The following is a 15661-nucleotide window of genomic DNA, read 5'->3' as shown; positions in this document are numbered from 1 at the left end:
AGGACTGCTCAACCATTTTGCACCTTAACCCATCTACTGTCCATACATATTTTGTCCCTAAGAGCATATACTACTCATCCGGTTACCAGTGAATGTTGTCTTCCTCGCCCCTCAACCCCGTCTCTCTAAGCCCCCATGGGTTCCTATCTGGTAGAGTGTCTACAGGTTGGGTCAGGATAATGGGGTAATGCTCTTGCAGAAGGCCAGAATCTAGTTTTCATAATTTTTATCTAGTGACTCGTAACTGCCTGTAACTCCAGCTCTTGAAGATTCTTTCTCCTTTTCTGGCACCTACACTCACAATCCCTTCTCCCCACCCCCTCCCACACTACACATAATTTAAAATAAAATAAATTTTAGAAAGGTGTATTTTAATGAACAATGGCAATACTCATTTTACAGATGGAAGAGAGGTTTTCATTTCATTGAAGTTTTGCTGCAGAAGGCTTGCGAGTTTGAGTTTTACAACAGTTACTTTAAGAATATAAAGCTGCAAGCCTCAAATATCCTAAGAGAGAGTGGTTGCAATTTTTGAGGGTTTCGATAGATTCAGTACTTAGATTATGCTTGTCTGGAGAAACATATGCCTGTGAGAAAATATGCCCGTGAAACATCACAGGATATTCTAATGTCTCTTTTCTGAGTGCCCTCTCTTCCATTTCCAAAGCTGCTCCCAAGTACCTAGACTGAGCTGGCATGAGCCCTAGGGCTCTGCAGGCTGCTGGAAGAATCCTGGTGTTTTCAAGATGCAGGGCTCTGGGTTCTGAGCAGCAGCGACTAGAGGCTGGAGTCACTCAGTGTTTCCTCCCAGGCTGGGGCTTCCAGCGCGGCGGGCGGGTGTTTACTGGTGTCCTAGCAACGAAGCACGCGGGCACCTGGGTGCCAGGCGACACTGCAGGTGAGTAGTCTCCGTGGCGTGCGCTGAGGTCGGGCTCACAGTCTGGATTTTCTTCGGGCCTTTCTGTCCTTGGGTCCCCCCTAGTCTCATCTCTCTCCCATCCCTCTTGGTCTCCACTGTGGTGCCTCTCACCCTCTTCCCAGCAGCTCCAGTCCTTCAGCTGTCTCCTCCCCACTTCTCTTCCACCCCCTGGGTTCCTGCCTTCAAGCACTTTCCTTCTGCCCCGAGTTGGCCTAGGGATTTCCTGCCTTCCACCAACGGGCCCACTGCCCCATTTCAGTCCCTTCCTAGTCTTAAGATATGGTTCCCTTCCTCTGCCCTCTGCTTGGCCTCCTGCTCTCACCTTGACCTTCACCACCCACCTTTTTCCACATCTCTATCACATCAGAGTACTAGGGGGTCCAACTGCAGAGTTCAGGCTTGAAATGTGTCCACCTGGTGCCAGGGTTCTTCTGTCTTTCAGAGGCCATGCATGTCCTGGCCCTCGATAGATGTTACTTACACTTAACCTAATGAAGATTTGGATTGTTACAGTGATTATTTCCAAAATTATTGCAATTTGTTAATGATAAGGGAAGCTTGGAGCTTAGCATAAAAGAAAACACACTTTGTTCCTATTTAACTTTGAACTTTCCTTGGAAACATTAATTTAAGACATTAATTTATAAGATACGTCTTATTATTTGCTGTAACCATGTTTGTTAATGTCAAAAGAACTAACGGGAGTAATGATGATGGGGCTGGGAGAAACTGTCTTGTTAATGTCGTAGTTTTTGGTAGTTTTTGTTTGCTTGTTTGAGCACTACCGATTTTCCACTTTTTTTCCTAAGAGTATTGGTCTCACTTTCAGGATTGTCCCAGCATCTGAGGCATGCTTAGGGCTCCTGCTCACTAGAGGCTGTTCATTTCTGGGCTCCTCGGCATTGATCGAGAAAAGGAATTTATATTGTCTTAATCGTGAGTTTATACATTTCCATAAAAATTTCTCATGAGCAAAAAAACTTTCTGCATGTCTTAGTTCCCTTCAATGTCTTATAAAAGGTCTTCACGATGTTGCCTATCGACTACCATAGTCCTGTGTGATCCATAAAACCCAGTTTCCTTTAGAAAGAGTAAAGGAAAGAAATGGTGTGCACACAGCATGTGTGTGTCCTGAAGCAAAGTCTACTGATGATTAAGTACGGGCAGAGCTTTTCTGGATTAGATAAAGCATTTGCATGTTTTAATTGTTTATAGTTATTCTCTGAACACTAGAAAACTAAAGTGTCAGTCACATATTTTTGCATTTAGCATCAAAAGCACTGATCAACTAGAAATAGAAAAAAAAGAAATCACAGAAAAATATGTATATCATATTTTGTCTCACAAATATCTCTGTATGTCTACTGTGTGTGTGTGTGTGTGTGTGTGTGTGTGAGAGAGAGAGAGAGAGAGAGAGAGAGAGAGAGAGAGAGAGAGAATGAATGAGCCACAGACAGACAAACATACACACAGAAGTGGTTTTCCACAACACCTGGACTTTGTAACAAATATCTTGTAATGACAACTTATTATTTTGAAATCAAAAGTACAGATAATAATCTTTCACAAATCATACATTTTAACACTAATCATGCTCTGTGAAGAGAGAGAATTGCAAATGTTTAGATACTATTATACTAGAATATAGAACATAGGAAGCTTCTCAGCCTAAAATGGAATGGCCTGGATGTAGTCTGTTTCCGAACACTGGCTGACACCAGTGTGTCAGAATGTATCATAAATTTTGTGGTTGACATTGTCATCATAGTGCAATTTCACAAGCTACTGAGCTCCTCAATGAAGTTCAATATAGAGCAAAACATGAAAACTTTTGTTTCATTTATATGACAACTCCAATCCTGAGATATTCAATGCATGTTAAAACTGCTCTGTGACTCTCCTAAAGTGGAGGGAAATTTTAGGCGGTGATATTAACTTCTCTGAAGTTTTCCAAACACCAGCTGTTGCAGATTTCAGCAGAGTTCATCCTGCTAGGCACTCCTATGCAGAAAAACAGTATTTGTATCCTTGACACTCCCAGCTAGATGCCAACAATGTCTCTTCCTGCCTGCCTTTTGGTCACACAGTGTTGCTATTCTGATCTCAGCAGGAAATAGTCCCCTGGAGAGAGCTGCTGAAGTCCTGTTATGGATTTTACATTTTAATGTGGTGCAGAAAGTAAAATCTCCACTCTCTGTCTCAAACATTTTATTTCAACGCCTTTGTTAAAATGGCAGAAAAGAAAAGCTCAGTTTATTTTGTATTTAATTTTATGACCGTCTAATATTCTGGAGGGAAGGTTTTACTGGTCAATGGCATTATAAAAATATAGACAATCTTTAAACAATGCTATGATTATTAGTAAGTTGTTACTTTGTTCTTAGTTAATTTTTCAGATAAAGTCATCTTTTAGAGATCTCCTTGTACAGACACATTTCTGTTTAGCCAACATGAAAGACATTTATTGGATTTGTTTTAAATTTAATTGCTACACTGTTTTGATAAGTTTAGATAAATAGACTAAAAAATCTCTGACCTGTTCCTACAGCTGTCATACTTACTCTTAAGAAAACAGTACTTCTATTTTGTATATGATCTCTGAGCAAGGATATAGGACTCCCTCCTGTGCCCTGAATAAGCACAGTGTGCTGTACTAACTTTCCTCAATATTAAAATGACAATTCACAATCACACTTTGATCCTATTTTTATTACTCTAGAGACGTGAGAGAGGACTTGCCTACCTTCAGTGATCCCAGGCAGATATTATGACTGTAAGAGAATTAGAATAACAAGTTTCATCTAATTGCCTAATTCTAAATGATATGTGGCTCACATCAAATGTGTGTGTGTGTGTGTGTGTGTGTGTGTGTGTGTGTGTGTGTGTGTCTGTGTTATTTTTACTCAAACCCCAGCCTTTGTCAGAGCTGGGAAGCAACGCTTTTACTGCCAACCTCCTCTAATTCTGTTTTTCCATTCTCGAAGGTTTTTTTTTTTTTTTTTTTTTTTTTTGCTTTCTGTCACGCTGTTCTGTTTCTTAGGCTCTTGGAAATTAGAAAGACATTAATTTTAGGGTAGGCTGATACTGGAAATCTCCTCAAACAACTCTGTTTTATGTGGTGATGCTTACGTCTTGTATTGAGGAGCAGTTAGATTGTTAAAAATGCTGAATGTAGGTTAGGTAACACTAATGTAAAAATCTTGAAAATGAAAAAAAATGTTCATGTGAAAATGTGGATGCCTCTAACTCTTTCTGTTTTGAGGACTAACAGCCCCATGGGTGTGGCGTTGACCAGGTTGGCACAGTGGACTGCTGCGGGATATGAGACTGGAACCCTGGAGATCACTCCTCTGAATGAGTCGATATTGAATGAAATTACTAAGTTTGTGGAATCTTTTTCTTATAAATATCCCCAAGAGGCAAAATTTGTTTTTGTAGAACCACTTGAGTGGAAAACATATTTGGAACCCTCAGCATTTGAATTAGGTTATGTTGTCAGGTAAGCCACATTAATTGCTTCTAGAATTCAGCACAATTTTATTTAGATTTTCATTGACTGGGTGAGGAGTTGGGGCTAATTAATAATGTCCTAAACTTGTTGCAAAGTGGAGATACATAGGATACATAAGGATATTTCATGTGGAGACATGGGATTTACTCATTTTTCATTTAAATGTCATTCCGTTTTATAGAGGATGCATTTTTCCAGATCTCAGCTTTCCCTTTCCTGCTTGCCTTTCCACACATCTATCTGACCTTCTGGGTGTTAGGAGCTACTGGTGATGCCTTGTATAACCAAATCCTTGCAGAATTTAACCATCACATGCCCTGGGAGGGTGGAGAATTTTCCTTAATATATGAGAGGATGGGGGGAAGGGTACAGGGAACTTTCGGGATAGCATTTGAAATGTAAATAAAGAAAATATCTGATAAAAATATATGAGAGGATAAAACCTGGTGCTTCATTCATGTTACACATGTGCTCTACAACTGATCTCCATCCAAGTCTTTAAGGAAGAAACTTCTTAACAAAGAGTTTCAAATATGAGATTTATAAAGACCATATTAGTAGTTCAAAGAGTGATGTATCATTTCAACTATTTCGAACATATATATGTGAACATACAAGCATGCATATGAATATATACTATCCATGGTTAGACATACATATATGTATCACTGTATGCTGTATTTGAATAATAAGCAAGCACAGGTGTATTTACTTGAGTGTGCACCCTCAGTTAATTATGTAGCTTGGTTATTCCCTTTGTTGTATCTGTCCCTTTTTGATGTTGCATTTTTCTCTCTTAAAGACTGATCTCATGCAAAACAGTTTCCTAGCTCACTAACTTCCTACATACAGCTTTCCTCTTTCCATTTGGGACTGTTTGGACAATAAAGTCAAGATTTCATTTAACAATTGCAAACCCACTCCTGAACTGTACTGAAGAGTTCTTTAGTGCCAAGCCTCCCTTTTCCCAACTTCTAATTTTTAATATCTGCCAGGTGTCACTCACTATCTTCCCCATAGGTAGTCATTTGTAGATGAAGGCCCAATTCTTGGTTGTTTCCACCTAAGTTCAATATTTTTTTTCTAAACTTTTGAAAGATGGACTCAGCTGTAAAACCAATTAAAAACACATTAACTACTTTGTCAAAGATGGTTTTACAGCAAATAACAGGAAAAAAATGTCATCCTATCTGGTCTCTCCATTCCTTCCATGTGCCAAGTCCCAACATGACAAAATCCATGTCCTTAGCTGGTGGGGATGCAGTACACTCCTCAGTGGTGTTGCTGTTTTTCTTTTGAACAAATTCGTTTGACTTAATTTTCATAGGTAGCCTCTGCCTGCAGTCTTTTTGTATTCTGCCCCTCCTGAGGGAGATATGTGGACATTTTGATGTGAGGTGTGTCTTGAAACAACAACCCCTTGGCTACATTGCTTCTGTCAAATTTATTATGAAACTTTCCCCTTTTGCTGCCTATTACTTTTGTCTCTGACCTTTACTAAAGATGTCTTTGATGTGGAAAGGGATGAGACAGGTCCAATGGTATCACTTACTGGGAACTAAACCATGCTTATGTGGCTCTGATGAAAACCACATGGGTACTGAGTGACCTAAAAGAGACGACATTTACAGATAAGATTCTGTGAATAACAGAAAATACTAAATACTTCATGTGTCTAGGTCTTACACTATATCTTGATTTACATGCCAAGTTAAGGAATGTTCATCAACTTATAGTCAGTCTTCTATTACTGTGACAAAATGTCTGAGGCATCAACTTGAAAGGAGGAAAAGGTTTGTTTTGGCCCATGGTTTCTGATACTTGTTTTTGTGCCCCATTGTTTTGGAACTGTGGTAAGGTAGCAGGAGTGTGTGATAGAAGAAACTTAACTCACTTAATGGTATCTGGAAAACAAAGAAAGTCTTAAGATGCAAAGTCCCAGTACTCCCTTCCAGGGAGTCTCTGGCATCTTCCTTTTTCTTCTTGTAGTTGTGATAAAAATACCTTGATAATTGGAAGGAGGGTGTGTCTGGTTCATATTTGCAGGTTATAGTCCATTATAGCAGAGCGATAGACTGGCAGGAGGGAGCTATTCACATGGTACCTGTACTGGCTAGTTTTGTGTCAACTTGACACAGCTGGAGTTATCACAGAGAAAGGAGCTTCAGTTGAGGAAATGCCTCCATGAGATCCAACTGTAAGGCATTTTCTCAATTAGTGATCAAGGGGAAAAGACCCCTTGTGGATGGGACCATCCCTGGGCTGGTAGTCTTGGGTTCTATAAGAGAGCAGGCTGAGGAAGCCAGGAGAGGCAAGCCAGTAAAGAACATCCCTCCATGGCCTCCGCATCAGCTCCTGCTTCCTGACCTGCTTGAGTTCCAGTCCTGACTTCCTTGGTGATGAACAGCAGTATGGAAGTGTAAGCTGAACAAACCCTTTCCTCCCCAACTTGCTTCTTGGTCATGATGTTTGTGCAGGAATAGAAACCCTAAGACAGTACCCATAGCCAGGATACAGAGAGGGGTAAGTACACTCCTGCTGCTGCTCAGCCTCTGTCATAGGTAATTGTTGTCAATTTGACTCAAACCTAGGCACATTGTGGAAGAAAGAATCTCAAGAGAGGAAATTACCTCCATAGGATGCACTTCTCGGCATATCTGGGGGTGTGTGCTGTGGGATTTTCTTAATTGTAGTAGGGCACAGCACACATGAGTGCCATCTCTGGGTAAGGGGGTTTGGGCTGAATAAGAAGGCTACCTGATATCTTCAGAAGAGCTGAGTCAGCAACAGTGTTACTGTACTGCTTCTGCCTCAGGACTGACCTCTAGGTTGCTGCTTGGAGCATCTGCTTTGGCTTTTCTTGAAAACAGACTGTAACCTATAAGCTTGAATAAACTCCTCATTCCCCAGGTTGTTTTTGGTCAGTGTTTTATCACAACAGAAAGCAAAGCAGAGCAGAAATTGGTGCCAGGAAATGGGGTTATTGCTGTGATGGACCTGGCCATTTGGCTTTTATTTTTTGGATTATTCTGGGAAGAAAATGAAGAATTTTGAAACTTTGGGCTGAAAGAACTGTTTAAGTATTCAGAACTTAATGAGCTGTTGGGTGAGCTTGGAAGATGAAAATATCAATAGAATGAAAGACCATGGAGGCTAACGAAGTTTCAAGGGAAGGTTTGAGTGACTCTCAAAGACTATTAGGGACGGTTTTGTGAGACTTGAGAATCAGTAGTTTATGGACAGCTAGAGCAGGAGAATAACATGTGATTAACACGAGACCAGCCTCCTATTTGAAACCTTTGGTCTGCTAGGACAATCAGTGCTAGTTAGCTACAGCTGAGAAAATCAGCTGAGATTAATAAGAGAGCAACATCAATGAGGTGAAAGCTTTTGGGAAACATTTCCTTAGGGTCAGCTGTAGAAGCCGTATTCCAGAGGGGCCAAGGCTGCATTTCAAGGTAGATGCTGAACTGGCAATGTGTGAGACTTTTCCATGTAGTGTGCATTTGGAAAGCAAACGAAAGTCAAAGAGAAAATGTGATGTGTTTAGTACCAAGTAAGGCCCAGAGAGGCCAATGTTACAGGTGCAATCCCAGTTATAGGAGAGTCCGCAGGATTGAAGGGATTGGCATCATAAGGAGTCTCCTATGGTGGTGTAATCCTTGCTTCTCTGCTGAATGATAACTTAAGCCAGTGAGCAATGAGAGACGGCCCTTCTCCTTTCCTAGTGGCCACCTCAAGTTTCACTATACCCAGTTCAATGGCTTTATGTTTTTTGTTCTCAGCCTAGAGCTCAGCCTTATGTGCTTCTGTTTAAAACTGAGTGACCATCCCTTTACCTGAGTCACCCTTAGAAATGTCCTTCATCCTAAAAGCTGTTTTAGGAGCTTGTTGTGTAGATAAAACACTTTCTACACAGATGCCATGGCCAAATGGACAAGCATTTCATGCAGTCAGTTATCCCACAGGTATTCAGCTTCCTTTAGATGCAGTTACTGTTGGAGGCACTAGGGATGGAGACTGTGTCCATGGGTACCAGGCAATACACACTGACAGAGATTCTGTGCTAGCTATTGTTGCTGCCACAAATGACCAGAAAACCAATCACTTAATAAAACACAAAGTTTAGTATAGTTCTGGAAGACAGAGTCTAAAATAAATCTTCAGGGTAAAAAACCTCAAAGTACGGTAAGAACTCATTCACCCGAAAGACTTCAAGAATTTGTTCTTTCCTTTCCCAACTCGAGGAAGCTTCTTCCTTGGCTGTGGCCACACAGATCTGTCAACCCAGCAGTCTTTGCCTCCTTGATCCTGTGAGAACCCTTATGCTTTGTTTGTGTGCAGAGGCAGGGTGTTCTTCCCATCAGAATCCTTGTTAGTCCATTTGCTTAGCCATCAATTTAATCCCCTTTTATCCCTGAGAGCAGAGTATTTTGGAAGGCTGGTATTCTGTTTTCTATAGTCTCTCACTCTGCTTGTTTTTGTTTTAATGACATAGTACTGTGGTTTGGATAAAAGTCTCCCAAAGGCTCCTGAGATAAAGCCTTGGACATGAGGGTGGTGCAATTGGGAGGTGGAAGAATCTTTAAGAGCTGGGCCTACTGAGAGATGTCAGGCCATTGGTGGTGTTGTCTAAATGGGGATATCTGGACTCAGTCCCTCTTTCTTGCTCTCCATTCCTTCCTGGGCATACATGAGCCACTGTGTGCTTCCACCCTCATGTGCTGTTTGGCTACAGTTCCAAAGCAACAAGGCCAAATTATGGTGGAATAGAACCTTAACAACTGTGAGCTCAGACAAACCTTTCCTGTTTTGTGCAGATAATCTCAGGTATTTTGTTACAGCACCCAAAATTGACTAACACTGTGCCAGGAGCAAATAACCTGGATCTGTCAGATTTGTTCTTCATGGCTAATAATCAGGAGAGTTCCATATCTGTTACCCTACATTGCAGCTTTGAATATACTGCAGGCTTTTCACATGCAAAGCAGCCCTCTCAGGAATATAATTACATAATAAAATAATGTAAGCAATAGCTAATTTAAAGACAACATATTTAATTTATGTTGTAACTGATAGAAATTTATATCAATGTCACTCTCAAGATACTCTTAAAATACTTAAATTCTAGCCTAAAAAATAAACAAACAAAATCAAGTACTAAAAATAGGTAAAAACACTAAAGTCAAAAACCTGGGAGATCTAATAATTTCTGATCAAGGAAAGGCAATTTAGAAAATTTGGTTATGATGTTAAGAGCAAAAGAAACTGACTTAAGATGTTTAGAGTGTGGAGATAATCCACAGAAGGTTCTAGTTTGCCTTTCTGTTTGTAAGCACAAAGTAGATGAGAACCCACTAATTACTAACCACTAAGCACGGTGGGGTAAAATAGAGTAAGGTTGGATACCGAGTTTGACTGCCCTGTTGAACTTTCATCCATCTTTTGAAAAGACACCAGAAACCCTTAGAGAAACCTGAAGCTGTGACTAATTGAGTTCAAAGTGAATTCTAGGAATTGTGGGGCTCAGATCCTGTGAGGCCTGCTGCTCTGGCTGCTGGGAGCTTGGGAGCTGAGTCACAGCATGGGAGTGAGGACATGGAAGGGTGAGCTTTCAGTCAGAGCCGTTTCTAGTTCCTGGGGACTCTGGTGTAGGCAGTCTTTCTAAATATCTTCTAGATAACATCTCCTGATGGGAAGATAACTTCAGCTTTCATCTCCCCCCGTTTTGTAGTGCAACAACAGCTGAATCAGAAGAAACTGGTAAAGATGGACAGCCCCTGCTGTTTCTCTCTGTACCTTATATTAAAGTGAGGAGCTTTGGGCAACTGTCACAGTTGTTATCCATTGCCACAGACAGCAAGCTGCAGGAGGCACAGGCCTGTATTGAAGGTGATATGCACTCTCCACTTGTGATGTAAACTTTCAGACACACAATCTTGGTGGTTGGGGGGAGGCTTTAAGTATATTCACTTGAAAAAATTTCTACATCGTATGTACTACTTCATGAGAGTTGTTCATGTTCCTGGCTGAACTGTTAGTATCCATTTTGTTTCACGTGGAAAGTCTGCTGTATCACCGATAGGGTTCTGGGCTTCTCATTTAAGCATATGGCTTCTGAAAGTGCCCTGTAGTCTGTAAGGTTGTGCTTGAAGACAGGTTACAGAGAGCAGCATCTGAGGCTACTTCACCTTAGCATACAGCATTGTACATGGCAGCCTGTTTCCTCCAAGAGGGATTTGAAATTTTTTTTTTTTTTTTGAGGAGACATTCCTTCTTGTTTTTCTTCCTCATTAAATCTGTTTGTGACATCACAGCCTTCTGTGAATAATTATGTGCATTCAGCTCCATGGGAAACTTTCCCTTATACTGAGGAGACATATTGATCTCATTATTATAACTATTAACTAATTATATTATAACTGCCTAATGTGAAAAATACTGCAATTGGTCTCTTACACCTGTGTTATGCACATTTACCATCAGGGAAAAAAAGCCCAATTACAGGTAACAATGGATTCTATGTCTTTTGTAGGCTTAGAATAGGTGATCAGTGTGTTTCAGGAATATGATAACTGAGTTCTGCCTACTTCTATGTGAGGTTAGAGGGTACACCTAGGCTGGGGCCTAGCAAACACAGAAGTGGATGCTCAGAGTCAGCTATTGGATGGATCATAGGGCCCCCAGTGGAGGAGCTAGAGAAAGTATCCAAGGAGCTAAAGGGATCTGCAACCCTATAGGTGGAACAACAATATGAACTAACCAGTACCCCGGAGCTCTTGACTCTAGCTGCATATGTATCAAAAGATGGCCTAGTCGGCCATCACTGGAAAGAGAGGCCCATTGGACTTGCAAACTTTATATGCCCCAGTACAGGGGAATGCCAGGGCCAAAAGGTGGGAGTGGGTGTGTAGGGGAGTGGGGTGGGGAGGGTATGGGGGACTTTTGGGATAGCATTGGAAATGTAAATGAGGAAAATACCTAATAAAATATTTTTTAAAAATGTTGAAAATGTTAGGGCTGGACTCAATGGGTAAGAGCACATGTGCAAGCATTAGGTCTTGAGTTCAAATCCCAAAACTGACATAAAATGCTGGACATAGTTGTATGCGTCTGTGAACCAAGCACTGTGGGTGTGGAGACAGATAGAGGGTCTTGAGCTTACTGACTGCCATCCTAAGTCTAGGTTCAGTGCAGACCCATATCAATAAGGAGAATGATAGAACAGGGTACTGGCATCCTTTTCTGAACTCTGCACACATGAGTGGGCAACCCATACATATGTGTGTATATATTTCACTATATTAAACACAATGTGATTTACACAGCTGACATAATACAAGGAGGAACACATGAAGAAGTATAGCTTTTATACAATGAACTTTCAGAAGGAGGGAGGAATTCAAACAGGCTTGTCCAAAGGAAGCTGACTGAGAGAAACCAAATTAAGGAGAATTTGGTGGGATTTCTTCATCTTTGTCTTTGTTGCACTGGATAATCTTTATTGTTTATGTTGATATTTTTTCAGCAAACAGAGACCCTGTAGTGAAAATCTTGGGTCCAGATTATAATGAGATGAAAGAAGACCCCACTCGCTTGACTCTTCTCGATACGATCATCAAAGATAAAGAGACATATATGAAAAGGAAAGTGGCCATCTTGCTGAAGCAGCTGGACCTGCACCTGCTCAACCATTCCCTAAAGTACATTTCTCTGTGAGTGCCAGTGAAGCATCTCAGATGCAGCCACAAAGGTGCTTGCAGCATCTTACAAAGAAATACAAGAAAAAGCACAATAGTTACTGCTACTGAGTTAATGGTTCAGGCTACAGGAACAGAGCATCCATTCTACTGGATTTATTTATATAAGCTCTAACTTTAGTTATTTTGCTAACAGTCTAATGGGGGTTTTCTCCAGGTCAGAAGGCATTGGACATGTGACTCTCTTTGAGACTCTTTAGATAATTATACATATTAAGTGATAGCACAAATAGAATGTAGAGTTTGTGCAGTACAAAATGTGCTCATATTTCTAGTATTTTCTATGGTATGGTACTATTATTATGAAATGAACACTTCAGGGCAGGCAAGATGGTTCAACAGGGAGAGATGGCTGCTGCCAAGCTTGCTGACCTAGGTTCTGTCCCATGGTAGAGGGAGAGAACTGACTCACACAAATTGACCTTACCATGTGAACTCTGGTACGCATGTGTACTAGATACACACAGAGATACACTGAATAAAGAAAGAAGTAATTTTAAAAAGAAATTAGCATTTATGTGTATTTAATATTATAGAAGATACGTTTTTTTTTACCATTTACTTTTTAATTTTATTTTTTTAAGCTTTCAGATGTATATGCATTTTATACTTAGGATATTCACTCTCTTAGCTCCATTTTGAGACATCCTTCTCCCTCCCCCTCTCCCTCCCACTGGTCCACTGGTCCCCTTTGTCTCTCTGGACATAAATGAACTTTACCATTAATTACAAATAGGCAGGTCCACCTGACATGATGGAATGTGTCCGTGCATTTCCTTTAGATTCTGTTTCAAAGAGCTTGATCTTTTAACGTTTGTTTCAGAGAGATCAGTTTGAATCCAGGGACTTTTAAGAAAGATATTGAGTTGCTCAAACGTTTCTCAGGAAAAGGGGAACAGACGGTGCTGGAGTCGATCGAATACACTTCAGGTTCGTGTCTTCTCGGGCTCATTTGACATCATTTATATCTTTGTGATTGTGTTCAAAACACTTTTTCATAGTGTTTCATTCCAGTTGAGTATTCAAAATAATGAACTTTCTTATTCCCATAATATCTATTTTAGTGAAGCTGATATACTTTCAACTCACTAAGCTAAACTCCTCCTACTTATGGTTTCATGGCTGGTTTCAGATTATGAATTTTCAAATGGGTGTCGTGCCCCACCATGGAGACAGATTCAAGGAGAAATCTGTTACGTGCTGGTGAAGCCACATGACATGGAAACTCTGTGCCTTACCTGCAGCACAGAAGGGGTGTTTTTAAATGGTGTAAGTACTCTTTAAATGATCATCTGGGTTCTGCGCTAAGTATGTGAGGGGAGGCATGTATCATACGTTATGTTGTGAGGAGGATAGAGAAAGGAGCATTGCTCTGTGAGACTGAAACCCCATCTTTCTCTATGCACCTCCTGAGAAAATCCCAAACCATCTTAATCAGCTTTTGTAGTTGTCCCTGCGGGGCATGGAGCCAGTTTTTGAAGAAACAGGTTTAGAAGTAACCCTTCTTACTTCTTCAAACTAAAATCTCTTTGTAAGAATCAGTTCCCAGATTAGCTACACACAGATTGAAGGTAGCAAAAGACAAAAGGCAATTTTGGAAGTTAAGAACTGTAGCTTCCACCTTGAGAGTTCAAGGGCAGGGAAGTGGAAGAGGCTTGTCAATGTGGAATCCAGCCAGCTAGGGTGTGGCTCCTTCTAGACTGTTCTGAGTCTTGTGGAGCTCAGATAGCCTTAATAAAGCAAGCCTCAGCTTGGGGAGTGGATACTGTCCGGTTTATGCTGGTACCTCAAGAAGTGGCAGACCTGGGACTTGGGCCTATGAAGGTGGAGCATCAGTCATTCACTAGTGACATCTCTGAAAGCCTGTGGGAAAATGAGAAACTGAACATTGAAAACAACCATCCACATGGGAAACTGAATAGACGCAGTGGGACGGTGGGACTATTAGGAGAAAGGACATTTTTCCTTTGATCCTTTTTGTCTGAACCTAGCCCAACCTACCAAAACAGAAATTGAGTTTAGATCCCAAGAATCCCAAAGGAGGTATGGATGGGTCCCTCTGAGCTAAGAGACAAATAGCAGCCAGACTGGAAGTACACATGTGAATTTTGCTCTTTTTTTTTTTTTTTTTTTTTTTGAGTCATTGAAGTAGCTAGGAGGACCTCAGCTGCCTCCCCACTGAAGCTTCTTTGGGAAGTTTCAGTGTGAACTTGGGACACAAAAAGAGGATCCGTGTCTCAACAGAGAACCCCACTGTCTCAGGAGATGGTTTCACAAGGCCTTCGACTTTGCTTGTGTTGATTTCAGGATCCTGGTACGGCATTTAGGATGGCCTTCTGAAATCTGCTGGCACCTTTGAGTGCTGATTTTTTTTTTCATGAGCATTTGACGACTTATTTCTGCATAGAGAAAGTAGGCTATAATCTGGTTATTGATTTCTTTGATATTTTAGAAAAGTAAAATTTCTAGTTATGATTCAGATTTTGCTACTTTGTGGGTTCTTCTTTTTCCCACCCTTTGTCACCCTGGTTTCACTTCCTAACATTAGATAGGTAGGAGAGAAACAAGAATAGAGAGAAGGGAATTATGAAATCCTTGAATAGTAGGCGTTAGGTTTGGTTCTTCCTCCTAGTTCCATGTTCTCAGAAATATGACTCAGACTCAAAATATATTTACAAAAACCTACTCCATCTAGCTAGGCTCTTCTGACTACATCATAGCTTAAAATAGCCCATTTATTTTAATCAAGGGTGGTCTCAACTCACAAGGAACCTGTCTCTGTATTTGTTTCCCAAGTATTGGGATCAAAGGCATGAGTTTATTTATTTAGTATTATGCACTCTTGAAAAAATTTATATCAATTTTTAATCGTTCTTCCTTCATCGGAGATTACTATCTATGCAGATTTATTTATCCATTTTTCTGCCTTTACTATCCTTCCCGGTATTAAACTTGATTTAAACTTCTTTCCATTTTAGTGCCTGAGCACACTCTCCAGCATACTATACTTCTAGACCTCTGCCTGGGTTATGTATCATGTGCTAGGCTGAGCCATTATCAGCTCTCCTGTGGGACATCCATGCCTAAGGAGACTAGTTGGCTAATCAGAGTTATCGTTGACACCCTAGCAATTCCCCAATCCATGCTGTTTTTCATTAGACCATTGTCTGTCAGTGTATCCAATTGGATACTCTGATGGCATATCATATTTAGACCTCAATTGACATTAATCCCTTGTCTTTATACATTTAAAACTGTTATATTATCTCTATGACATGTGTGTTTATTTAACTTATTTATCTTCTCTGACAAAAGTGATTAATATTATGTATTGTTAAACTGATAATTACCATTCAATAGTCAGAAAGCTTAACAGTATTTTTTTATTATTCTCTTGTCCAGAGTTTTCTGGATTCACTAGTTGGATGCTTTTCTTCTTCTGGAAAGATAAAAGCAAACAACCTGCTCAGC

The 15661-nt window shown here is 40.5% G+C and overlaps 1 protein-coding gene across 4 annotated transcripts in view; it reads left to right on the top strand.

Moving 5' to 3' along the window:
- Window positions 1-532: 532 nt before the first annotated feature.
- The window catches only part of Armc4 (armadillo repeat containing 4), a 210041-nt gene continuing 194912 nt past the window's right edge, over window positions 533-15661 (top strand). The window contains exons 1-7 of one of the 4 annotated variants that reach the window (XM_006526313.4): window positions 533-898; window positions 1749-1855; window positions 4182-4418; window positions 10165-10322; window positions 11959-12145; window positions 13014-13120; window positions 13323-13459. In XM_006526313.4, coding sequence (XP_006526376.1) covers window positions 4195-4418; window positions 10165-10322; window positions 11959-12145; window positions 13014-13120; window positions 13323-13459 — 813 coding nt within the window. In that variant the 5' untranslated portion in view covers window positions 533-898; window positions 1749-1855; window positions 4182-4194. The other 3 variants (NM_001357492.1, XM_030250622.1, XM_006526312.3) reach the window with 3 other exon arrangements.

The sequence above is a fragment of the Mus musculus genome, chromosome 18, assembly GCF_000001635.26.
Source record: "Mus musculus strain C57BL/6J chromosome 18, GRCm38.p6 C57BL/6J".
NCBI lineage: Eukaryota > Metazoa > Chordata > Mammalia > Rodentia > Muridae > Mus > Mus musculus.
This window is presented reverse-complemented; position numbering and strand designations above follow the sequence as displayed.